The sequence below is a fragment of the Hippoglossus stenolepis genome, chromosome 11 (assembly GCF_022539355.2).
Source record: "Hippoglossus stenolepis isolate QCI-W04-F060 chromosome 11, HSTE1.2, whole genome shotgun sequence".
Lineage (NCBI taxonomy): Eukaryota > Metazoa > Chordata > Actinopteri > Pleuronectiformes > Pleuronectidae > Hippoglossus > Hippoglossus stenolepis.
The window spans coordinates 5,940,686-5,967,721 of record NC_061493.1 but is presented as its reverse complement, the minus strand read 5'-3'; the positions used below and the strand labels follow the sequence as shown (position 1 = coordinate 5,967,721).

The 27,036-nt window shown below is 41.6% G+C and overlaps 1 protein-coding gene across 5 annotated transcripts in view; it reads left to right on the top strand.

The window, feature by feature from the left end:
* The window catches only part of carmil3 (capping protein regulator and myosin 1 linker 3), a 94,500-nt gene that overhangs the window by 43,923 nt on the left and 23,541 nt on the right, over positions 1-27,036 (top strand). For all 5 annotated transcript variants that reach the window (XM_035171408.2, XM_035171407.2, XM_035171409.2 and 2 more), the window contains exons 14-23: positions 2,674-2,751; positions 7,815-7,891; positions 14,338-14,442; positions 18,208-18,277; positions 18,390-18,471; positions 21,388-21,484; positions 21,583-21,637; positions 24,946-25,118; positions 26,066-26,134; positions 26,626-26,719. In XM_035171408.2, coding sequence (XP_035027299.2) covers positions 2,674-2,751; positions 7,815-7,891; positions 14,338-14,442; positions 18,208-18,277; positions 18,390-18,471; positions 21,388-21,484; positions 21,583-21,637; positions 24,946-25,118; positions 26,066-26,134; positions 26,626-26,719 — 900 coding nt within the window. The remainder of the gene's footprint in view (positions 1-2,673; positions 2,752-7,814; positions 7,892-14,337; positions 14,443-18,207; positions 18,278-18,389; positions 18,472-21,387; positions 21,485-21,582; positions 21,638-24,945; positions 25,119-26,065; positions 26,135-26,625; positions 26,720-27,036) is intronic.

Below are 27,036 nucleotides of genomic sequence, written 5' to 3'. Positions count from 1 at the left end.
GAACATGGGTGGAATATGCAAGTGGCAGGTCATGACGTTTAAATTCTGTTGGGGAAATGTTGTTTTTTTTTATTCACAACACATCAAAACCGGCCCATATCATTAAAAGCTCTCGAATCTCGGTCTTTTCAAGTTGACATCTTTGCCTCTGTACTGTACGTGCGTGGCTCCTTTTATCATCCAATTTATATTCTTTGTTTATTTCAATTTTGCATCCGTTACTTATTAAAAACCTCGTAAACACACCTACTGGCTCGCTGTGAATTTTCCAGACATTTTCCTGCTGTATATTCTCACATGGGCACACGCTGACATTTTACCAGGAGGCCGTGTTGAAAATATACGAAAAATATCCGCTGCAACTGACTCAAAGATTGGTGTTCTCATATGAGAACTCCAGAAATTTAATTTCAGATGTTCAGTTATGTCTGAAATCAGATAAAGGGTTTTTGCTTCCACCTGTTTTATGTAACCTTCACATTCAGACATGATAAAAACATACTGTGAATGCCTCATCTCTTTTTCTACAAGGTTTTCGTGTGATTGGTGCTTTTTGTATTGCATAAGGTTGTTACATCATCTTCTTCTGTACTGTCACCACCAGCTGTTTGTCACGGTGGATAGAAACATGCCTGAATTTATCTTTTTTTGAAATTGGTTTAAAACATGTCCTGCAATGGAGAACCTTTCATGTCAGAGTGAAAACTGAAACTGTCAAAGCGAATAGAATATTTTTTTTCAATCTACATTTCATAAGTATTTACTCCTTTCCATCTTCGTGGAACTGCTCCAGCTCTGTGAGGCTGCTCGGGGATTGTGAGTGAAGAGTGTTTAAATTCAGCCAAGAATTGGGAATTGGACTGAGATCTGAACTAAAAAATCTCCAATATATTAATGTTGTTTCTAAGTCCCTGTGTAGCTTTGGCTTCATGTTTGTGCTTGTTCCTTGCTGGAAAAACAAATCTTCTCCCAAGTGGTTTTTATCTAGAATCTCTGTATTTCTAAATCTCTATATTTTTGCTGCATTATATGACCCTCACGATCCATCCATGACCTTGTGAAGAGAAGTAGCTCTACAGTGTAATTTTGCCACCACCACATATTGAAGCCTCTTCCAGCCGACCTCCCCCCCCCACATGTAGTAGTTGTGAAAGGTGAAGCATGAGTTCAGCTGTAGTTTGTCCCCAGTCTTTCCGTCCAAACCTCTGAAGCATCAAACTCCTTCAGAGGTGTGATGGGTCTCCTGGCGGCCGCCCTCCCTCACTCGTCTCCGTGTGCGGTCACTCAGCTTTTAATGATGGCCTGCTCTGTATGTGGATTTACAGCTGTGCCGCATGCTTTTTATTTCTTAATGATCGATTTAACTGGCCTCGAAGGGGTGTTCAATATGAAATGGTCTCGTAAGCATCCTCTGACTTGTGGTTTTCACTCAGCTTTTTGTGGAGTTCCTCTGTCTTTATACAGGGTTCAGTAACCTGGCCTAAAAAAGTCTTCAATATGTTAATATTAAAAACTAGGACTTAAATAGGTTTTGGTAGATCTTAATTATGTTAACATACATTCCAAACTACTTCCCTTTTGCTTAAATTTCTTTTTTTTTGTACTAGAAAAAAGTTGGGTGGCACGTAATTTCCACCTGTAGTTCTTGAGATGAGGGACGAATCAAAGGTTGTTCTCCATCTACAGTCTCAAATTTGTTATTGTCTTAAAAGGTCTTAAAACGTATTGACACCTGCAGAAACCCTCCTGCCACAAAACAGACTCGCAACATTTCAGTACCAGATACAGATGTATATATTATACAGTCGGCTGAAAACACAGCTGACCTCCACTCAATTATCGTGAGGACTGTGGTACATTTGATAGAATTGTATTATAGCAATAAATATAAAATGTATAATAATACATACTGAGTCTTTTCACTTTGACATGAAATGGTTTGTTTTCTGTTGTTCCATGGAATAAATTCACGTACAATCTGCTCAGATTCATTTATGTAAAACAATCTAAAATGAAAACTTCATATGCAGATGGATACTTTATTTTAATGTATATGATAGATGGATATATAGAGATAGATAGATGGATGGATGATTGTTGCCATCTGCACTGCTATGAGACAGTATGGATATATTTAAACATATAAAATAGTCTGTGCAGTTCAGAATTATTGCACAAATCCAGGGAAATATTGCACCAAAAACATTTAAATATTGCACAACATTTTGTGAGAGTGGGGGTGTGTGGTATCATCAAATGTGTCGGTAGATTCATATTGTGCTAAGGTTTTAGGCACAAGAATTTACATAATCCAGTGTATAATTTGTATTTATCACTTATCTTCATACAAAATGCAGGAAACGAGAAAAAAAAACAAAAAAACTTAATACTCCATCATGTCTCTATGATGTAAAGATCAGTGCTCTGTGGGGACGAGACCATCTGTCGCAGGACTCCTTGTTCTTCTTGTCGCTGAAGAAAGTTCTTTATGAATCGGGCTCGTGTGAGGCAGCATGAGCTGGGGACTGATCAGACGCCTCCCTGATGGTGCTGCATAATGTGGAGTGAAGAATATAAACATCAAAAAGTGCCTGAAACTTTTGCACAGTACTGTATGTCGGTGCATGTCATGTATTCCTTTTGTAAGACGACGCTCCTGTTTCTCCTGTGCAGAACCTGTACCTGTTCCTGGCGCAGCCCAACTGCCTGGTTCATTTGGACCTGTCTGGGACGGACTGCACCGTGGACTCGGTTAGTACTCGCCGTCTGTTACAGTCGCTATCCACCCATCTCTGCCTGATCTCATCTTGCAGATGGAATTCAGGCCAAGCACCAGGAAGGGGGTACCGTCCTGAATATGAATCACCCACCATGCAAAAACACTGTTGCCTCAGTTGACTCACGCACAGTTGTTCTTGGAGCTCTTCTGTGTGCTAATGCCTTTAGTGATGGTAGAAGCTCTTAGAGAGCACTACAATACAGATGTACGCTTATGAATTATACAAATGATACAGTGTATGAATAGCACACAGGAGCCATTGTTTCATGTACTGCTTCATATTTTTGTCACTTCAGAAGGTTTGAATTTGTCTGTGTTGTTGCTGCATCTAAATTTAAACAGCGTCTGCCACTGTGACCAAACAGTGTCTCGCCACATTAGCAGATACGCTACCAGCTGAAGGGATGACAGAGCTTACGCTTTCAAAGAGCTCACTGACCCCCTGCTTGAATGTGTCTGCCCCTGCTGGTTACTGCTGAGATGACACTTTTGCCTGCTTCACTGTGAATATACACAATGACGCTCAGTGGAACATGGAGATGTAGAGTTTGTGAAAAGTGCAGGCTGAACGGGAGGTCAGGGTTTTTCTGTCGGCTGCTCCGTCAGTGCTGCGTTGCTGCTGAGGGCTGAACGCACAGAAGGGATGTGCAAGGTTGGCTAAAACACACATAAATATACTTTTTTCATTTCTTCCTCCTCCGCTGCAGAGAAGTTGGAGATCTACTCTGCTCAGTCTTTAAAATTTGAGACCTCACTTAACAGGTCCAGTGTTTAGGACTCAGGAGGATCTATTGGCAGAGAGAAATGAAGAATCATCGTTAGGGTTAGCTGAGAATGAGCCCTTTAAAAATGCCCCACCTATCTGGAGCAGGTCCTCTTTCAGAGTCTGGCATGTTCCACTGCCATTTCTCTACAGAAGCTCAGAGCGGTCAAAACAAAAACTTGATTCAAAAGAGGGTCTTTCAAATTTTTACATAGCATCTCCTTTACACCTGGAAGGGAAGCGTGAGGCAAACTGTATTCAGTTAGCTGCAATTTAAAACTTCAGTGCTGGACGACAAGATAGAAAAGATATATATAAATTTTAAAAGCTGAAGAAATAAATGATCCAAATATTTCAATGTCTCTTCATCACAAGTTGTGTCAATATTTTCTCAAATAAATGTTGGTTCTGCTGAATTTACTCTAACTAGAAGGGCACTCAGTTGAGCTGCCAAGGCTCAACATTCTCCTTAAATTCAATCAAGCTCCTACAGATTTCACACACTCATAAATATCAGTTCCCTAAATGTGGCAGTTTTTTCCACATGTTTTTTCCCCTGGGAAAATTGTGAAAATGTTGAAAAACAGGATCAGGATCCACATTAACACTTAAAGGCTTCTGCCCTGACACATGCTGCATCCTTCTACCACGTTTTGTGGTTATCCATTCAGTCGTTTTTGTATGATTCTTACAAAGCTTAAAATGAATCCAACCAACCAACCAACAAACAAATGGACAAGGTTGAAAACATAACCTCCTTCTTAGCAGAGGTACGAATCTGGTGCTGCAACCTGCCTCATTCTTTATTGTTGTACAATGTAGGCACTAGTTTGTAAGAAAAACAATGTGCTAAATAAAGTGCACTTTTAATGCTGTCGGTATTAACCACAACGACAAACACACACTGCATGTCTTGAATGCTTCACAAACAAAGAGACGCCAGACAGTGAACTCGCAGCAGCAGGGAAGGTTCGGTTTGCATAAGCAGTTGCTGAATAAAAGCGTAAACAGTGAGGCTGAATACTTGTGTACTTACAGTGAAAAAGGATTTTGAGAGACGAAATAAACTTGTAATGGAGTTTTTGTGTTATTCTTCTGATACTTGAGAAAAGGATGTTAAATCCTCTTCAAACAATGGCTCCTCCCTGCACTTTACTTTTTTAACACTGAAAAACTGGGAGCTCGTCAGGCAGGAGTCAGTTTCATGGAGGAAGAGTCCAACCTGTGAACCTCCCTCCTGTTAACGTGGGACATAGGATTTTGAATAGAATTATATGCATGAATGGAAGTCATAGCATCTGTTCTGCCTTATCTGCAAGTTTCCAAACTTTTGTCTTATCTGTTTTTAAAACTCCCCTTGAGACGGGGAGAGTGTCTCAGTGACAGCTGTTCCACGTCCTGTTTTCGTTCATTATCATTTATCCTGTAGAGAAAAACTGTCTTAGGAGAAATGTGTCTTTTTAAGTGTTGGCCTATGAGATTGAATTATTAACAAGTTCCTTTTTTTAATCTGCGCTGACGTACCCACGGCGGTCGATTAGTCAATTTGGGTGATGGATCGCAGTGCCTGGGGAAAAATGGATTGGTCTGATAGTTTAACCTCTCGCGACTGATGAGATGCTGCCTAAAGTCTCACAAGAAATTGGGTTTTTGATGCTGATCATATTTGCTTAGAGCGCTCTCCTGCCCAACAAGCACACGTACTGGATTTTGTCTCTATTTCAAGATGGTTTCTGACGTTCCCAGACATCGATCCCTATAATTCCCTGATCTCTGTATTTTGAAGTCTTCACAAGTTAGATTTTGTAAACACCTTGAAACGGATCAATAGATGAATGGCCATACTGCTGCGTGCTGTTTATGTTGATCATACAATCGGAGAAATTGTCAGCATGTTTGATTTTTAATGTAAAAACTAAACATTTGATTGATGATCAATAAAACAAATCAAGGAGCTGTAAGTCATTCAGACTTCTGACAGACGACCGCTTTCCGTACACGCTTTGAAAAGCAGTGTCTCTCTGCTGTGTTTCAGTCAGAGCTAGAGGCCATTAACCCCTAAATGGACACGGACCTAGAAATAATTAACAAAAATAAACAATTGGTCTTTAAAGGTTTCAATTAACCCAAATTCATGATTAGCTTTTTTATTTTAGGTATTACATTAGCATAGAGACTGAAGAAAAGGGACTTCCAGAAGTTTAGAATGGTTTGCAACAGCTTTTAACCATTCTTTCAAAACTTCATTTAAACATTTGTCGGAAAAGTGAAAGAACAAAATGTTGCCAAACATTCTGTGCGTCAATGAATAGTGGAAACACTCCAAGGTACAATTAGGAAACATCTCGTTGAGTTTAAACTCAGGAGTAAGTCAATAATTCAACTTGGGCTTTAATTGATTTCCTAGTTTGCAGGGAAATACAAACATTTATAGTCAAGCTGCCAGAGGTGTGAACATTTAATTTTGACATTTCATTTCCACATTTCATTTTCACATTTCTCTACACAGTACTTGATTAGCTACGGAAATAAATATTTTTTGAAGTAAAAAAAGTTTGTAAACTAGTTTTACTACTTTAACCCACAGGATGTTAGGTCCTTTGGCTCCTAGGGGTCAGGGCCCCTCTGAAGCTTCCCAAGAGGAGTCAGGACATGATTCATTGGGCAGGCCAGAAGGAGGCTCTAATACACCTGTAATGTTTGGAGGAGAAGTTACTCCTTGTTGGAACTGCTAATAACTCATAAGGCATCTGGAAAGTGACACAGTGACTTACAACCCAAAATTGGTTGGTCGTTTCTTTCTGTAACACTTTTAATCTTATTTGTGGAACACCTCATCATGTCCCGATAGCCATCAACAAATAAAGTTGCCTGGGGGGAAAAAAGGCAGCAGCTTTGGCCCTTGCACGCTGCCCGTGCTCTCACTGCACCGGAGCCGTCACAATCCAAAGACGCATTAACCACTGAAGCAGAGACGATAGCAAGAAGTTAGCGCGTCATGGAAAAGTCAGCTTCTCTAAGTTGTCAGTCAGTGTGCGTTCATGTGTTTTTGGTGGCGTAGCTTTGATGAGAGGGATGATGGGAGGAGGTGGGATGTATCGTTTGCATTATTCAAAGTGTAGCCTGGTCTTGCTTTTCCATAATTACTCACCCTAGCTTTCCGTAAATGTACATCAAGTATTTACAGCCAAATGTCTGTAAAAAGTTTAAAACCCTTTTTACTACTTTAAATACATGGATGTTTAGTAAAATAAGGGTCATTACATGAATCATCTGGTAGAAAAGAAGGTTCTATATTAATGCTTTGGATGTTCTCTCATGTTTTGTTGTGGGAAATATTGGCTGATATTTCCTCTTTGTGCATCGATTAGTTATTTAAATGAAACCATCTGAGAGGTTTGAAGGGACATTTGACTGAAGTCATCTGAATCGTGACATGGGCCTGAGCTAGATACTGAGTTTCTCTCTGTTCTCACAAGCCAAAATGGTTGCCTGGCACTGGTTTACTTAAAGTCATTGTCTTTGTGTTCACACTCTGGGATCATCTTTGCTGTGTGCAAGCACAAAGTCAAACCTGAGCCAAATTCTTCTATCACTGTTTCCCAGTGAAACTGTAGCACTGGGATGTTTAGTGCTCTTCTCACGTGCACACACAGGAGCAGGAATGTAGCGTCTTCCTCTGTACTCGCAGCAGATCTTCAGCAGCAACATATGTGTCAGTTCAATCACTTATAGAAACCCATATTGGAGAATTCATTCATTCCTGATGGTGCCATATTTCTGAGAAATTGTAAAACGTAATTGGACTGCATTTTATACAGCACTTTTCTGCTCTATCGACCAAGCTGAACGCTTTACAATAAATGTCTCACTCACCTAATCACACACACACACACACACACACACACACACCGATGACGCAGCACCAGCTGCAGGCGAGGACACATCTGTGCGGAGGAGCCTCGGATTGGAACAGGAAACTTATGATTACTAGACAACCGCTTTGCCTCCTGCGCTGACCCCGACCATACGTCACAAAAATGAAAAAATCTATCCTGAAACAAATTGCAAACACAGTTTTTATGCAGTCTATATTTTCATCCTGATTTTACTCACACTAACATCCCATTGTGACCTGGATTTTTGTTCAGATTGCATTTGTGTCAATCTGTGCTATCACCATTTGTGCAGTCACATGGCCGACATAACTGTTGTAGAACACGATCACAGTCGCTGTAAAATGAGCCATTTGTCTTTCTGTTTCTCCACCAGTTGTTCGGGGCTCTGCTGCGGGGCTGCTGCGCTGACCTCTCCTACCTGAACCTGTCCAAGAACGCCTTCTCTCACAGGTGGGACTTCAACCTCACTGTGTAAATCCCTGTTAAGGTTTTCCTTTTTTTTTCTTTAAAGCACACAAACACATTTTGTTTTCTTGCTCTGACTCAGCCAAACAGCTCTGGAGGTATTCCAGTCAGGAGGCGCCTCGCAGAGCAAACATCATCATTTGTTTTCTGCTGTAGATTAGTGTTTAGCCCTGGACCTCAGTGACAGAATTAGCACGCACGCATCACTCCCTCGCGTGTGTGTGTGTGTGTGTGTGTGTGTGTGTGTGTGTGTGTGTGTGTGTGTGTGTGTGTGTGTGTGTGTGTGTGTGTGTGTGTGTGTGTGTGTGTGTGTGTGTGTGTGTGTGTGTGTGTGTGTGTGTGTGTGTGTGTGTGTGTGTGTGTGTGTGTCTTGCACTCCCATCCGCCTTTAATATACACGTCTCTGTTTGCTAACAAGTTTTTTGTCTTATGTGTTTGCCAGCAAGTGTATTTTTTTTTGTGTTTTACACATGTATGTGTGTGGGTGTAAATATAAATATATATGTGGTTGTGTTTATCTAGCTAGCAGGCAGAAGCGGCTCTGGCTCGCATCATGTCGTGTCCCCCAGGAGCCCATGAGCTTCCCTGCTCAGCATATTACATTACAGAATAACAGAGAAAAATGGGACTAATTTCTGAGAGGAGTTATTGTTCCGCTCTCCAGGCTCCCACGACTGCATTTGTTTCTCTGCAGACTGCATCTCTCTATTGATCTTTGACTTTTTTTCATGTCTGCCTGCACCTCTTCTCTTTCCCCCCTTTCTTCCCTGCCTCCTCCTTTTTATATGACATGAATTCTGTCACTTACTGGAGCTCTTCTCTCTACCTCAATCCAGTGTAACATGGGAATAGTGATTGATTCCCAGTTTTACTGCTTCCTTTTACTGGTGACTTCCACCCTTAACTCTCCCCCTTGTTGCTGCCCCTTTCTTTTTCATTTCTTTTTCCTCACTGCCTCTCTCACTCACTTTCCTTTTTGGCTACAGCCACACTACTATGTTTTTGTTTGAAAATGCATCAACTCTGCTTCGGGTCAATTTCAAGCATTGCTGACCCTGTTATCTTTGCTAACAGCTGTTGTGCAGTTAAATTCTGCATTTTACAATGATGCAACCGATTACATGTGTAGGACACAAGTGTGACGCATGTCTTCATGTTTACCTTGGCAAGCCCATGCGTGTAAATGAGTGGTCTCGGGTTGTGAGTTTTCAGATGATTGGTATGGACGGGAACTACCTTCCTCCTCTACCTCTATTCGCTGCTCCTCTTTCCTTATCACCCCTCATCTTCTCCCCCCCACCACTCTTTCGCCTCACATCTTCCTGCTCCTCCCCTCCCTCTGTTGGTAGTTCATTCCACCTCCCGCCGGTCACGGGTCCTCTGGTATTAAATGCACGGCGGCTCAGTGCTGCCAGTGAGACGGCCTCTGTGCTGCGGGGACAACGAAGCTGAACCGAGCTGATAAGAACCGCCCGGCTGCCATTCATGAATATGGAACGGACCACCTCACTCTTCTCCTTCAGCCAATCACATGCACGCGTACACAAGAGACAATGAGCAGCCCATGTCGATAAGTTAGACACACATGTAGCGTGTGGTAACAAGCTGCTGATGCAGCTCCCTAGAGAGTGCTTAGTGAAAGAGACTGACACCGCATCTGCTCATGAGACAGGAGCCGTTCAGCAGGTTGTATGCTAATTGTTACGAATGGGTCAATGAAAGAGCGGTTGTCCCACACACTCTGAGGTCATCAAAACCAACGTCGGGGGGGGGCTTGTAATGCAGCTGCATGCGCCTCAATATTATCTCAACGTCCTCATCTTGGACCTTTTTCCCTCTTACGCCATTGCTTTCCTCCTGATGGCCGTATCCATTAAAATCACATATAAATTAATCTTATCCTATGTTTCCCATATTTAACTCTCATTATCTTTTCTAATAAACCCCTTTTCCACTGACTTTTTATAGCAGATTAAGTGTTCACACTCATTTTGGTGTAAAAGATGTACCAGATTCCTCTACCTTAACCCTCTTGCTACATGCATCTTTTATCCAAGTTTAGTGCTGGATGTTGGAGCTGTGTGGGAGACGTTTAACTCGGTCAAGCATATCCACTGTTTCACATTAGTTGTCTAGACTGTGGCGGCCTGCCATATTGTAATTTGACACTAATCAAAATAACAGCACGAGATCTCTTACTTAAAGGTCCAGTGTGTAAGATTTAGTTGAAAGGGCTCTATTGACAGAAATTTAATATAAATAATCCTAGTGATTTTTTCACCAGTGTGTTTCATCTAAATTATACAAATTGTTGTTTTGTTTACCCTGTAATGGCCCTTTTATATTGAAACACTTTTTGTTTACATTAGGGGGGGTCGTCTCTATGGAGGCCGCCATGTTTGTCGTAGTAACCCAGACTGGACAAACTAAACACCCTTTGAGTTTTTATGAAAACTAAAGGCTACCACAGGTTCTCTTTCATGTTTGGAAGGGGAGGATGAGGTGAGGGGTATTCAGCTGCAACAAGGAACTTCACCACTTTGTCACTAAATTCCACACACTGCAACTTTAATGTGTGCAGCGCTATTTGCTGCATGCTCACTTATGCTATTGCACTACCGTGCGTGCGGCCTATTGCGCAACCGCTCGAGCTCGCGCTATGGTCTTAATGTTTTTACCATCCACGCAGCCACAGAGCTCAGAGTTTCAACTGCAGTTGTGGCATGCAATGCAGTTCTTTCTCTCATGCAAGAACTTAGCTTTTAATCTCTAGCCTACACCCTCCAAAAACTTTGGTAGATAATGTTGTCAAGTCACAAACCAGCTTGGCAAGTGCTAATCGAATTTTCACAGTGCAATCATAACAGTCGGCGGGTCATATGCACAAGGACAATAAGGGCTCCTCCTCACCGTACAATATGCACAAAGTGGACAGGAAATTGGAGGGGTTCAGTGATTAGTCATGTTATACTCTGCCAGTCACATTACGGGGCTTATATCTATTAAACAGCTGTGCCAAACACATGAGCGCATGACAAAATTGGATCAGAGAGGAGAGTGTAGAGAGGTTTTTCTGTTATGATGTTCTGAAATTGCACACACTGCTGCTACAGGCTGGTGATGTCTCTTTTTAGCCTGGGTTTACATGGGTGGAAATGGTAAGAGTCAGTGAGGTTATGCTTCTCTTTCTCTCTAATGTGTGATGTGTGATTTTATTTAGAAAGAAAATGACACATGCCACCATAACGCTGAGAAATAGCAGTTGAAATATTGAAGACAGTTTAATTGTCCTCCACCGGGCTGAGGTTTTGCAGCCTTTGAAATGTCTGTGTGGAAGCACTGAAGCTGCAGAAGCTGAGTCAGTTCAGTGAATTGAAGTGTCAATAAAGTGTAAAGTTAAAACAGTGAAAGTAGTTCAGGTGTCAGTGGAAACATACGGCTGAAGAAGAGTTGATGTTTTAAGTCTTTAAAACAGCAGCAGTCACGTCAACGGTGAAAGAAGAGACAGTTCAAATAAAACTGCTGAAAAGAGGTGAAGTGCCATTTTAAGATAATTTTAGGCATGTTTGAAATATTTCTGTAAGGCCAAATGCACTGTCAATGCGATATTAAAAACATAGGCGTGAGACAGTTCAATATTTTACTTTCATGAAAATAGTTCAGCAACGTAATACTCAACAGCAGTGTTGTGAATCGTCAACACACTAAACTGTGGTGTGGTGGATACACCTAATGAACAGAATTCACCAAACCTTGTTGGGCGGGGTTTTGATATATTGAACTATTGTGATGCTATGTTGTTTGCTCTGTTACTTGTTCCTTTAGGCAGCTGCAGGGTTACCATGGTAATGGGAGCACCAGTGTTAAAACTGGATGTTTTTATGACACCAGGAAGTTCTGTTGCCGATAAAGGTCATGTGACTAAACGCTCACAGAAGTATACAGCAAACGAGAAAGTTCCCAACTAGTTCATTCCAGTGACCCCGACAGTGTTTTTTTATTTAAGTTTCAGTTCAGTATTGCAGAACCATAACCTCCTTTGGGTATATGATATCTAAACTATTTGATGAAAGTAGGTTGCAACCTTCATTTTTTCCTTCAGGATGAGTTCTAGAGACTTTGGCAACTTTTAATCTAGTTCCATCATCATCACACCAAACTAACTACTTTAAAACTTGGGAGACTACAGACATAACAACAGATGTAACCACTTTAATTTTGAGTAAACTCACACTGTACCATCTATGAGTCGCGATGCAGTACCACTCAGTGTTTTAAAAAACAATGTGTCAATTCTAGTGACTTGGGAACTCACAAAAGCGTAACTTCAGAATAAAAACAAACTTGGAGGCTGACAGCAGAGTCGTTCAGTTGGTTGCGCTTGTTTGTGTGTTGTATTGCACAAACAACAGGACACATTAATGGTGCTCCTGCTGTTGCCAAGGAGACAGGTTTGTCCTACTTTTCTACTGTCCCCCTGGTACAGGAGACAGAAGTCTTATTTACGCTGTAGGCAGCCATGTTCAGGTTCTAGACACAAGTATTTATTTAGTCTGTGACGTTTTCCAGTCAGCTCGCTCTCAGTGGCTGTTCCTTCTTTTCTGCTCATTCGCCCAATCGCTTTTCTTTACATACTACAGCATTGTGATTTAGTCTGTGACTTTAAGATTATGTCTTTAAACCGCTCCCAGTAGAGGATCAGTTCACCACATAATCTGTCCAGATCAGCATTAAATCTGCAACGCCCCCGCAATTGTCAGAAAGGCTGAATCGGACCCAAAATCTGGGCCAATTTTCCTCTAAGGTAAAGTGATTTTTGCAGCTCCTCAATTTTTTCAATAGGCTGTTGAGCTTTTTGAGCGTTAAGATTAGTTAAGTGTTGGGTTTGGGTTAAAAAGCAGTCCCCTAATGAGTGCTATGAGGGGCATAGGCACATGGGTTTGTGGCTATTAAAAAAAACAGATAAAATACTTTGTAAACCAGAATTTGTCAATTAAATTCCCATCCATCACAATAAATAATTGTAATGTAATAAAATATGGTTTAAAAGAACCACAGACACAGGTGGGGCAGTGGGAGTTCCAGCCCATTATTATTTTGTTGGTCTCTCCCTGGACTGTAAGATGAGACGAACCAGGTGAATGTTAATATGACCTTAAAAGAGTAAGGGACTAGGGAATCCATTATGCCTGTGTGTGTGTGTGTGTGTGTGTGTGTGTGTGTGTGTGTGTGTGTGTGTGTGTGTGTGTGTGTGTGTGTGTGTGTGTGTGTGTGTGTGTGTGTGTGTGTGTGTGTGTGTGTACTTGGTTTTGTTACCTCCTTAGGACCTTTTCCAGTATAAACCCTCACTGTGCCAGTACTAGTAGATATGGGGAACAAAGCCTGGGCCTACGTTTAGGGCTAAGTTGTAAATCATGGTTAATGTTAGTTTCATGAATCGGTCATGGTTAAGGTTAAAATAAAAGGTTAGACTGTGAAAATGATACAGTTTTGTGTGTGTGTGTGTCATTAAAAATGCATAATTGAAAACAGCACTCCTCATTTCTCTAGACGAGGGTGAATCAGTAGGAAATGGTATTATACCTGTCTTCTCTGCTGTACAGGTAAACAACATAGCAGCTGCCTGAAAAGAAAGGTAGCACATAATCTTTTCCTGAAAAACAAACTTCATCTGTCTTGAAGATGAATTCATCCTCCCTCTCTCTCCTCATCCTCCTCCTCCTCCTCCTCCTCCTCACCTATCATCACTTTCTCCTGCGGGCTCCAGACCCCCTCCTCATCCTCCCCTGTGGTGAGTTATTTGTGCAGTGGGGGCTGAAATGGCAGGTTGGCTTCTTAGACAACTTCTAAACACTGATCTGAACCAGTGTACTACGTCCATCCTGCAAACACGGAGGATATTCCCCTTATGTGCAATGACTCCGAGGGATGTTGTACATGCACACAGGCATATTCTCTGCAGTTCCTCTGATGCTGGGCTAATGCTCTCTATATGCCAGGCAGATGGTTGGATAATTGGTCAGTGTTACCTTTTTAACTGGTGGTGGTAATTAATGCCAACCTTTTCATGGTGTCTGGTTGATATAATACTGACCTTAATGTCACAGCCAGCATCTGGCTGATTTAGACTTCCTTTTCTCTCTCGCTCCCTCGTTCCCGTCGCTCCGCTCCCCCTCTGTCACTTCTCGGCTTGTCTGCGGAAAACTTTCTGTCAATCACCATCAGCGTAACCCGTCCTTCTGTCACCCTCTCCCTTGTCTCGATCTGCGTCTTATCTGTTCCCATCATTCTCTCATCACCTTTTTTAACCTGTCAGTCTAAATGCCTGATCGTGATCTCGGCTTTAGCGCTCGCCCTCTGTCCTCCTCTCCCTTCCTGTCTGATACATATTTCTTAACCTTTCTATTTTCTTCTTTTCTGTCCTTTTCCAGAAAAGCCAGAGATTCTCTGCCAACGTTCCGCCAGTTCTTCAGCTCAGCATTCAGCCTGAGCCACGTCAGCCTGGCGTCTATGAAAGTCCCTCCGGATTCACTGAGGTGAGTCACTGTCACACATGCATGGATTTAAAGGGACCTTTGAAACCCTACAGGTCTGTGAGCATATCATAGATACACATTACATGTAAAGATGGAAACACAAAACAGTATCAAAAAGGATCAGATGTGTTTCTTTATCTCAAACTCAGTTTGACTCTCTTTGCGTGCCATTGTTATGGATACAACAGTAATAGAAATACAATCAGGTTGTGTGGAGGATGTGCTTTCTCTCAAATCACACATGTATGTAGCCACACTACTCATTAAACACATTCATTCCTTTATGGACACAGCATTAAAATATAAAATTACCAAATTGATCCAATAAACACAATTAAAATAATCAATCAAAACAAGCAACGATGCACTGTCAAGACACTTGCATTCTATTTAAGGAGAAAGAAGAAAAGATAAAATGAGTTGCAGAGCCAGGTTCATTTCTGACAACATTACCAAGACACCATTTAAATCCCAGTGGCATGTAAGATCCACTGAAATGGGGCCAGGAAACATTGAACAGGGAACTATGAACTGTAGGGTGTCATCAGGATTCAGGTGTAGACTCAGTTTGGCTGCAATGCCAATACATATTCAAATGTTCAGTTTATGGAATGGAATATGTTTTGAAGATGTGGTTCTGCATATGTCAGTTGTTAGTAAATCAAAATCTGTTACATCATGATATCCAATCCACGTTAAATTTCTACGTCATTTTATTTATAAAATAGTAATCTATGGCCATACGTTACCTTAAAAGGGTTACAATGAGTTCCACACATTGAGATTCACAAGCCTGGTGAAATTCACAAAATTCTAATTTGTGCAGAAATGCATATATGTTATTAAATATATCTATTTTCGAATTGAATTCTATACGACTTGTATTTGTGTTTTCGTTTTATTTATGTATAGTAAAGTGTATAAATTGGTACATCCCTATTTAACGTGGTGTACTTGAATAATCAGTGGATAATACCCTCATGCTCTTTCTAATTGGTAAACCAAGTGTTTTGTCAGTGTTTTCTCAATGCCGCCTCAGCTGTAGTGTTTCCTGTTGTGTTAATGCAATCATTATTCTGCTGACTATAGTATTCAACCTTCAGTGCATCATCGTGTGTGACAGCCAACTGGCAACTGAATCTCTTCCCCCTCATATGGAGAACCTCTGGACACGGCGCACACACTGAGTTGGCCTAATAAACGGCAGTAGAGCCAAGAGGATGCACAAATAAACACATCAGATAGTGTATGTAATATTATACTGATAGTTTATGAGAAAGATGTAAATCAAAACCAAACTCGCTGGGGAACAACAGAAATGTGCGGTGGTTCGATCCCCGGCTATTCCATTCCATCCTTGGGCAAGATACTGAACCCCGATTTGCCCCTGACATCTGTGTGAGTGATTAATGATAAACAGCTGAACATAGATTCACTGTATGATGGGTGTGTGTGTGAATGCTGTAAAATATTTTGAGTGGTCATCAAAGCTAGAAAAGCTCTGTATAAATACAGACCCTCTACCAAATGTTCAATAAAACGATGTTCGGTTTTATAGTCGGTGTAAATAAAAAATAGTGACAAGCCAATACCATAAATTATAACAACGATATTCTATGCAGTGGCATCATAAATGAAATATAAGGACATTAAACATCACTGTAATGTTACATAATTCTACCTAAGTATATTATAGTATCAAAGTACTGATTGGATTTCTGTAGGACTATAAAAAAGGAATGGTTTGTGCTAAAAAATGATTTCATTGAGATATTATTACAATATGTGTCCCAGCCTTTCCTAAATGAATCTTACCCAGTAGACGTAAAATAAACAAATCGAAAAATATTCAGGATGTCAAGCAATTAAAACACTTAATTAGATGCTTTATTATAAATTATTCTAAATGAATCGCGTAAATCAATATTTGCAGTGAGGAGAAAGCTAAATCGTAAAGCCATGAAATGTAAATGTACGTGGCGCTCTGCCAATGTGTGTGCTTTATGCTTCATGGTGTTGTGCTTTATGACTTCATAACTTTAAACTGAAGTGGCTAGTGTAGTTCTTTGTCACCAAAGGGCCGAGTGAGAGCGAGAGCAGCTACAGATCAGACACATGTAGATGGCATCATAGAGTGCCGCTAGTCTGCACTCATTTTATTTTATTTGTAATGCACTTTTTCACCATTAAAATGAACGTGATTTAAAAATTAATCAAACTAAGAAATTAAATACTGTAAATGAACCAATACACTAGATAAGCAGACATGTGTCTTAATGTCCAACCCCGGAGCCAGTGTTTCTCCTCAGATTATAATCCATCTGCTCTATTTGCTCAATCAGTGGATTTCACAGATCTGGAATAATGTTAAAGTTCTGGTGAAGGTTTATTTATATTTTTATGTGTGTGTGTGTGTGTGCTTCCCACAGCTCTTACAGAAACTGCCTCTCTCTTAGTCTCAACAACCATTTGGCACCACTCGGCCAAAAGCTGAATCCACTCATGTTGCTGTAAGGTGCTTTACTGTAGAGCAGTGGGTGGAGACACTTAAATGCATTACTCTCATGTTCCCCTACAATCTCCCCCTAATGCACAGCTCAATCACAGAGAGAGGACAGTGGTACACTCCACCATCAGAACAAGGCAAACCACTCAGCACCCACAGGGATGTTATCCTTCATGCTTTTATTGTCTCAGGCTTGGTTACTAAAATAGCTGATACCATATGGGGCGCAGTTTGTATCCAAATCCATCAGTGATATTGAATCATCAAGGCTCGCGTTAGGTTTCAAACGTTCCTCCTCACCAGTGGAGCCATTTTCCATCATGTGAGTGGACTGGCCCTCAATCAGAGGACACAGTTTGAAGGTTCCCACATTGGCCCGGTGTGCACTGTGCTGATGTGTCTTTGTGCAGGAGTCTGTATCCTCATCCTGACCAGCTTCAGGAGATCTGTAACCAAACCAGCCCAGTGAGCTGCCAAGCCAAAAAAAAAGTGTCCCTACAGGGATAAGTGCGAGTGTGGCTAGATTACAGTTTCTATGTTAGGTATATAGCCTGCTGTTTGCTCCTCCGTAGCCAACGAGTACAATCAATAGGCTGAGTAAACAAAGCAAACTGCGAACAATCAAGGTGGTTTTGTGTTGAATGATGGATCTCTGCCAAAATGTAGGAGTGGACTCCCCACCTTGCACTTCTGCTCATTACCTCCTCATGGTGTACAACCCTTAAATGTGAACAACTTCCAGCGGGGCCTTGAAGTGCAAATACAGTTTTTATGTTTTTCTACTGCACCCTGCTTGGCCTGTGGCTGTGTGTGTGTGTGCATGCACTGCAAATGACCATGTCTCTTGGATAAATACCCTCTTTTCAGGCGATTTCTGTTTGAGCTATGAATCTTCTTCTTCTTCTTAAGCTACTTTTTTCCTAAATCCTTTAATATGGCTTTAAAGCTTTTAGGTGTGCGGATGAGAACGTGGAGCAGCGAGGAGGGGTTGGATGAGGTGTTCGGGTTGTTAGAGGGAGGAACAGCAGCAATTGGATTGACGTGGCACTGATCCCTCTTTCTCGCTCTTTTCACCCCCTCATTCTCGCATCGCCTTTGTCCATTAATTGCCCTTTGTTTCTCCTTGTCTTCGTACCTGACTATCATTCTGCTCACTCCTCCTTCCTTATCTGCCTCTCGATTAATCTGTTTGCTTCTCTCTGCGTTCCTCCCCCTGTTCTCTCTCTCTCCTCTCCTGCTCTGCCTGTGTTTTCCTTCAGGGCTCTGTTCCTGGGTCTGTCCAATAACCCTCATATCACTGATTTACACCTGGACATCAGCAGCTGTGAGGTACGCTCTGTCAGTCTGCGCTGCTGTGGATATATTTACTCATCTACTTCATAGATTAATGCTTGTGGCTTTCCCATCATGCTCCGCTCCTCTCCTTGTCTTCCACCTACAGTTGAGGTCGGCAGGTGCCGGGGTGATCCAGGAGCTGTTTCCTCGAGTTTCATGCGTGGAGACTTTAGACATCTCTGATAATGGTAAGAAACACACCCACACATTTGTGCTCTCACACCCACAAGGGGACAGATTAAGATCTGTCTGTTGCTGTACAGGCACATTGAAACCCTTTTGATGGCGGGCATCATGGTGGGGACACCAGCACGTTCAGTTTTTCACTTAAAGTTCATCTTTTAACAATAGAACCACTGAATAGTTGACGTTTCCTGCTGCAACCATTTATTTTTATGCCTCCGCCCGGCTGGTGGCATTATGTTTTTGGATTGTCCGTCTGTCCCATTTTTGTGAACAAGATATTTCAAGAACATCTTGAGGTATTTCTTTAAATTTGGAGCAAACTTTCCCTTAGACTAAAGATTTTGGTGGTTTTACAAAAAGGTTCAGGTCAAAGTGACCTTGCAAAACCCTTTCTTGTGTCGTGAACATGTTATCTTAAGAATGCCACAAGAGCATTTTTCCAAATCTGGCACAAGCCTGTTGGACTCACGGATGAATTGATTAGATTTGAATGATCATGATGTCTCAAGTTGATTCAGCCAGGCTTCTTTCTATGTGGAGTTTGCATGTTTTCTACTGGTACGTCAGTTTCCCCAGTTCAAAAACTTGCAGATTGTTAGGTTAATTGGAGAATCTAAATTGTCCATAGGTGTGAATAGCTGTTTGTGTCTGTGTGCTGGCCCTGTGATACACTGGTGACCTGTCAAGGGTGTGTACCCTGCCTCTCACCCTAAGTCACCTGGAGTTTAATGACAGACCCTGTTGAGCTGCACTGTGGGATTTGTAGAATACACAGGTTTTGGATTTTGATCTATACTAGAGACACAATATCACAATATCTTGGCCTCTGTTGTACAGATCTTGATCATTCATTTTCTTATGTTTCCCCCATGGTGAACAAGCAACCCATACATGAAATAGATTCAACCAGTGCAAGTTACGATTGCAGTGCTCTGTCAGAACTAGTAACGTAAATTCACTTGAGTAGAATATAAACACAGACAGGTCCTTCGTTATAAGATATCTTGCCATAATGAATGTGCCATCTGAGCATGCAGTATAGTTTGAAAATCAGAGGTGACTGTCTCTCAACAAAGATTCAATACTTAACCATTACATTGAATTCTCATTCTGCTAACAATGCAAACAAATGCGTATCTTGGGATGTATTACTGCTGCTGTACTGTTTTTACCATTTATCCAGCTCACCCCACTACCCACTGACAAAAACAAAGCAGATGAGATGACTGTGCCTTGTTTCCCATCTCATCTCTTTATTAGTTTGATCAAAGGAGAACCATTAACAAGTCTCTGGTGCCCCCCTCCTCCTCCTGCTCTGTCATGTCACAGTTTGTTATCACTGACACCATGAAAATTAATTTCAAATAAAAGCTGCAAGCAGCATTGCAGAATTTTTTTTTTATCTACCTTTAATACCTCCACTGAGATAAGACAAGCTGCATTTGTAAAAGAACCAAGCTCATCTGGTATTGAAAATGGATTCAACCTTGACTTAATCTTGGATAATTTCTTTGTTCTATTTTGTATTTATTTAAAACTAGTGCAGTAAACCTGCCTGTTTGCAATTGTTGTTGTCTTGTCCTGTGTTGATGATCTGGAGCTGCTTCAGAATTATTACTTGTCATAAGTGACTCCTCCTCAAACAGTTCTACAATATACTGTCACTTTTTATTGTTTGTGTGCTGGACGTTGTGTGCAGAGCGTTTTATAAACATGTATGGTGAAGAGTAAAGTTAGAAAGCTTTGTGTTCATTCTACCTGGTTTATCTGCAATGAAGATTTTATAGTCATTGTTTTTCATAAAATGAAACTAAATTTGCTTTATTATTGTTCACGAGGTCTGTAAAGCTGACAAAAAAATCGTTATTTCAAAATAATAGCTCTGTAGTTCTGCTCAATATAAAGCATTATAGATCTGCTTATCGAAATTACCTGGTGGGACAGATATCATTGGCCATAGGCTGCCAGTTGCCAGTTGTACTTTATCTGAGGATGTGGAGTTTAGCTCCGTCCTCGGACTGAAAGCACACTGCTCTGCCCCCACTGACTGTAACAGTCCGTTCCTGTAAAATGAGTTGCAGCACGCTAAGCTTTAAAGGCTTACAAATGACACCACGTATCACCAGCCAAATGCATTTTCATAGTTCTCTTTACACAAACTCTAATCATGTTGGTAAAGATGAGACATACCATGGTTAATATGACTCATCTATAGCATGTATCCATCTATCCATCCATTATCTATACCAAGGTCACAGGATTAGCTGGAGCCAATCATCTATAGCATGTCATGTCAGATTGATATTAATCTTGGTCATGTTTAGGCGAACAAAGAGGGATACAAGGAGCAATAGTGTCCTTGAACCAGTCATTGCTCAGGCCCTAATTAGAGCATTGCGAGCTTATTTAACAACAGATATGTGTTCCTCTGTCGAATGAGCCATTTCAGTGTTTGCCGGTGAAATATCTTGCCATGGTAACCACTTTCCTCTTCATTCCTCATCCTTGAGCTTTTGAATGTGCGAGTGGGTGGAAGTGAGGTTAATTGGGAGTATTTTGGAATTTCAGTGGGCAGTAAGAGTTTGTTCCAAAACGGGCCATGAGACGATAAAACGAGCTCTGAAAGCCAGAAATGTTAACACCTTTCAAATTAAACTGCAGGGCACTGGTGTAACATTCATGAAGTTAAAATCTGACTTTTTGTTCCAGTTTAATTAATCAGCTAATATCTTGTCTTTTTGTGTTCAAGGTGTCAACGCTCTTAAAGTTTTCATGCTCATTATCGCATTAGATTTGTTCTTACAAGGATGTAATTGAACATCTAGTTGGAAGTGTTTTTTTAACAAAGGCTCAGCGGACTGTAGCATTGCTGGCACTGCACTTGTACTCCAGTGATGTGTGCGCTGTGTTGTTTACAGGTTTGGATGCCGACTTGCTGGCTGTCATCCCAGCATTCTCCAGGCACCCCTCCCTCAAACACCTGATGCTGGGGAAGAACTTCAACATCAAGGGCAGGTAGGGACCACGAGGGGAAACCGGCAGTACAGATGGCAGGAGGGCGAGAGATTGATACTGATGTCTAATGTTTTCTCTGTTTCTATCTGCCTCCGCAGGGTGTTGGACGACATTCTGCAGAAAGTAGTTCATTTGGTGCAAGAGGAAGAGTGTGTGAGTTGGATTATGTAACATATTGTGTTCACTCCACATGCGCACAAACACGAGAATCCTCTGTGGCGTTATGCACAGATGCACGCCTACACACGCCTCACAGATTTGTCGCGACACACACATTCCATGTGCACACACACACACAAACGCGCACATGTCACCATTTAAATCCTTGTCTCCTCGTTCATGGGCTTTTCAGCTCAATCTCCCACCTGCCCAGCACACGAGGTGCAAACATGCACACGAGTCATATTGTCTGTGGGCCTGTGATGTCATGATGTCTGTGGGTCCCGCCGAATGATTCACTTCGGTCTCAGTTTATTTGCGAGACTCCCAAGGCTCTCTCTGCCCTCCACTCGGCAAATCCAGCATGACAAGCAGCTTACTCAATTATTTACCACTGTTGATGGTGATAGCTCACAACTATGCTCCTGAGCCGAGTACGGAGTGATGTGTGCAATGCCGGCCAACTTGCAAAGGCGTGGATGACCGTGAACGTGTAGGTTTAAAGGGATTATACCAAGTCTCTCGGAGGTCGTCCTGTTAGCTCACCCATGTGATGACGACACAAACATCAGAATCCTCGTCCTCCTGCGGGGAGCTTTGATCCAGTGCCCCATGCTGACACTCAACTGTGACTCACAGAACGCTGTTAAAATTAAAGTGAGAAAATGAGAAGTGCCAGCAGCCGAAAAAGATACATAAACAAGATGTGTGGGGGGGGAAAAACCTCTTAAAGGAGTAGTTTTATATTTTGGGAAATTCACTTTCTTGAGAAGGGTTACTTAACTGTTGGGTTTCTCTGTACATTTTAAGGTCTTGAGCTTATTATGTTAAGCTAACTTAACTTCGCAAAATGACTGGAGACATGGGGACACAGTGAGCCTGGCTCGGTCCAAAGGGAGCTAAATCCACCAAGCAACAACTATAAGCAGTAGTGTAGTGCAGGGTATATACGCCACCACTTGTTGTTGATCAGTTTAGCGTAGACCCACTTCTAAATCGCCTGTTGTGTGCATCATTCATCTGTGTCCTGCAAGCCAATGTTTTCCTAGGACAGCTGAAGCTATCACCCTTATGCTGCTTTCCATCCCTTCTTGCTCTGCCTCTGATTGGTTAGTTAGAATAAGAATATCAGAGTAAGCCAATCAGAGGCTGAGTAGGGCGGGTCATATCTGTGTTCCTGGTAAAAAATATCACCTGCCCTTTTACCTGACCTCCTGATTAACCAAACCCGTAAAAAAAGCAATTAAATTCGGCCTCTTAGGAAATTCAAACATAAAGCGAACTACCCAAACAAAAATATCAGCAGACGTCTCATGACGATCTGCGACCTCTGTGCTGCCCTGTGCTGTTTAGTCCCCACACCCCCCCTCCCCGTCAGAGAGGATGCTGATGGTGACAGAGACTCTACCTCGTGTATAACAACAATAATAATAACAAGTGAAGACGTCAACCGCAGTGAACATTTTTGAATAGCAGCACCTTGTAAATTATGATAATAACATGTGGTAGATTCATTTATTTAGAAATATTTGCAAACTGTAATACGGTAATATTTCCAAACTGCCGCATGACAAATAATGTTAATTTTACACTGTCTGTTGCAAATCAACTGATCCATGTGAGTTTACAAAAGAAACTACTGACCCGTAGACAACTGACTCAAAATGCATCATCGCATCACCGTGAAGTCTGAGAGCCAGTATTGATGCAAAATCTGCGTCAGAAATTAAGTGACAATTTGCCCATCTCTGGATGAAGTAGATATTAATGAGTAGTCTAACATGTCACTGTTACATAACAAACAACGTTTATCCTTTGCTGGACGGGCTGAAAAAAAAAAATTAAGAGGATACCCTCTACTCCAGGATTGTTGGATTCTTGTCTGCTTAAGTTGTACAAAGACAAAGTGTAAAAAGTTGCAGTTTGTTCTTGTTTTTGACTTTATGTTAACTTCAGCCAACCAGATGCTAGCTGCAGCTTTAAATTTAGTATCGGGAAATGTGAGTAGTATCAATCTTTATATCTCCCTCTTGCCTAGAAAGTTTAAATTTTTCAATATGTTAAAGGCTGTGTCCAAAATCCCTCACTAATCAACTATATGGTGAGTTCACCATTTTATAGTGCTGTCCGAATGTTTTTAGAATTTTTTTTTATACACTATGTAGTGGACTTATTGTTTCCCACAATGCATCGTGAAAAGTAGTGCACAACCGATGGTCACAAACCGAGCAATATAGACCATCATGCATTGCACTCGCGGCAGAGACACAAGAGGAGAGTGGGAAGCAGCAGTAGCCCGACCTGTCGTACAAATGTAAATACGAGCAGAGCAGCGCATCACAGCACAAACTACGTCAAACAAATAAAAAAATAAAAAACATTTAAAATGTTATTGTTGGATTTATCCCCGCCCAAGATTGTTATGTTACATCATAATCCTGCGACAATGACATCTCTGCAAAGAATAGTGTCCGATAGTTTTTTTTTTTTTCCAGATGAGCTCACTATATAGTTCTCTACAGAGAAGACCCTATATATAGTAAAGTAGGGGTAGGTGAATGAGTGGGGGATTTTGGTCACAGCTATAGTCTTATTTTAAACCTATTATGCATGTTGCCACACAAACTGGTTATGGATACTCTGTGCAGCTAAAAATATGCTCGTAGCTCATATTAAGTATATTCAGGAATAAACAAATGTAGCTAAACTTCTATTCACATGGCGAGTGTTGGTGTAAAGAACCTATCATGTAGTAAAGTTGTTGTCGTTGTTGTTTGTCAGATTTTGTGTCTGAATTGTAAAATTGGCAAATTGGTTTGGAGCAGTTTTACGACTCAACAGATTTTTCCCATTTATTCAAAGGCAGGGTCCTAATGACAAAAACACAGCTCGAGTTGACAAAAAAACAAAAGAATGTGCAAATAAGCTGCTAATTATTACACATTAAGTTAAAACTATCGTAATAACAAATATTATTTAGATGTATTTATTGTTTGCAGATTTATTGTATGTATGTATTACTGGACTTCCAAAAACTACTGAGCATAATTTATTAACATATTTTGTAATAATCAGCATGATTACCACTTATAAGTTCTCAGGTAAAATAAAAATGTAACATTCCTGCTTATAATTGAATAAATCTGGATGATTGTGACTAATTAACTAAATGAAATAAATTAAGACATTTTGGGCAATTTGCTGCCCAAATTAATTTCACCCTTGAAAGAGAATATTTTGAAATCATCTTCCTTCTTTTTTTCCCTCTGTGTTCTCTCTCTCTCTCTCGCTGTGTCCTTAAGGCCCTGCACTCCCTCTCGCTGTCTGACTCGAGGCTCCGCCAGCGTGGCACCGTGCTGGTCAACGCCCTGGGCTCCAACACCTGCCTGCGGAAGGTGGACCTGAGCGGCAACCTCCTGGAGGACTCCGGGGCCAAGATGCTCAGCAAAGCCCTGCAGATCAACACAACACTCAGGTGTGTGTGTGTGTGTGTGTGTGTAATTTTAAAATAACCAGACTACTGGGAACAAGAGAGATTACCTTGCAGATTAGAGCAGAGGAGGAGTGGGACAAGCAAAGACGAGGTTGTGAGACGAGGACAGATGAAAGAATAGGGTTGGCGAAAATGAATGTTAGGTATGGTTTGAGGACACACAAAGGTTGCTGAGAGGCGTAACAGTGAGTTCAATGTGGCGCTTCAAAGACGAGGGGAAGTGAGCAATGTAGAAGATAAGAAGGTAAGACTGAGAAGCTGAAGGGATAGCGAGGCAAATCGTTAGAAGGGAGAGAAAACACGGAGGAGGGGTGGAAAGAAATGGCCTCCAGGCAAACACCATATTGTACAACACTGAAATAAGCGAGGAGGTTGAGTGAAGACGTGTGTATATTTTTGAAGTGTGCTGGAGAATGAAAGCGGTAGAGAGTAAAATCTCTGAGATGGGGGTGAGAGTTGGGGAAAGGAGGACAGCAGCGAGACGGGGGGTAGGATGGGAGTGCTGGTGTGGGGAAGTGGCTGGATACGGAGGAAAGAGGGGGAAAGTTATGATGGGATGCGAGAGGGAGACTGCCTATGGAGTGAGATTTTGGTTTTACTGATGGAATTTCTAGGGCAGAGAGCGCGGGATGGAGAAAGAGAGAGATGGAGGAGAAGGAGGAATGGGGAAAAGGGGCTGGAAATTACAGATGTGTTAAAAATAGGAGTGAGTCAATGTTATGGAGACAATCTGCACTGGGAAGTAACAGAAGCTCATTGGTTACACGGCAGTTGTTCATGCATTTGTAATTTTGTCGTGTGTACGTGCGTTTGGTGTGTTGGGTATGTGTGTGTCTATGTGTGTGTGGGGAGCTCTAAAAAGCTTCTGATCATGTTCTTCTCCTCTGTTCCCGTCTCCCCCAATTTCCTGCCGGCTTGATCCCTCTCAGGAGTGTGGCATGGGATCGCAACAACACCACAGTGACAGGCTTCCAAGATGTGGCGAGAGCGCTCGAGCAGTAAGATCAACACAACACGCACACACACACACACACACCAAAAAAGAATACAGACACACATAAAATGGATCACTTTCACACTCATAAGATAGGCAAATAACCAGCTCTGTACAGTGTTTACTATTACACACTGTTTCATCAGCCTTTTGACGCATGTGCCAGCCAATCGTGTGTGTGTGTGTGTGTGTGTGTGTGTGTGTGTGTGTGTGTGTGTGTGTGTGTGTGTGTGTGTGTGTGTGTGTGTGTGTGTGTGTGTGTGTGTGTGTGTGTGTGTGTGTGTGTGTGTGTGTGTGTGTGTGTGTGTGTGTGTGTGTGTAAGAGTGTGTGGGTGCATTTGCGTATCAGGGAATTGGAGAAAACAGTTATAAACGCCCTGGGTGTTTCCTGTTTGTTCTTGTTAACATCATAATCCTTCCAGTTTATTATTGCAACGTTAATATCATCACTCTTCCCTCCCCCCCTTTCTCTTCCTTCTCTCGTCACTTTAACAGCAACTTTACCCTGCAGTACATGCCCCTCCCCCTCAGTGATGTGGCCCAGGCGTACCGCAGCGCCCCAGAGAGGACCGACCAAGCCCTGACCAAGGTGAGAGGAGCAACGCTTCTTCGATGTTTGTGATGTCTAAATATTCTGCCTCCTGTTATAAAGATGCAGGAGGTAATTCCTGACCGCCGGGGTCAGGCTGAGTCATCAGTTTGATGAATGACTTTCATTTGCTTGTGCATCAGAATTAATGATTAAGCGTGAAAGTATTTATAAATTAAAATGTGGTAGGTCCCCATATAACAAATCCGCATTAAAAGTTTTGGCATTTTTGTTCATGAGAAACCTCATAATACCTATCAACGTGTTGCATCATCTTACTCCTGCTACACAGATTAGATTACAAAATAAGTGCAAGT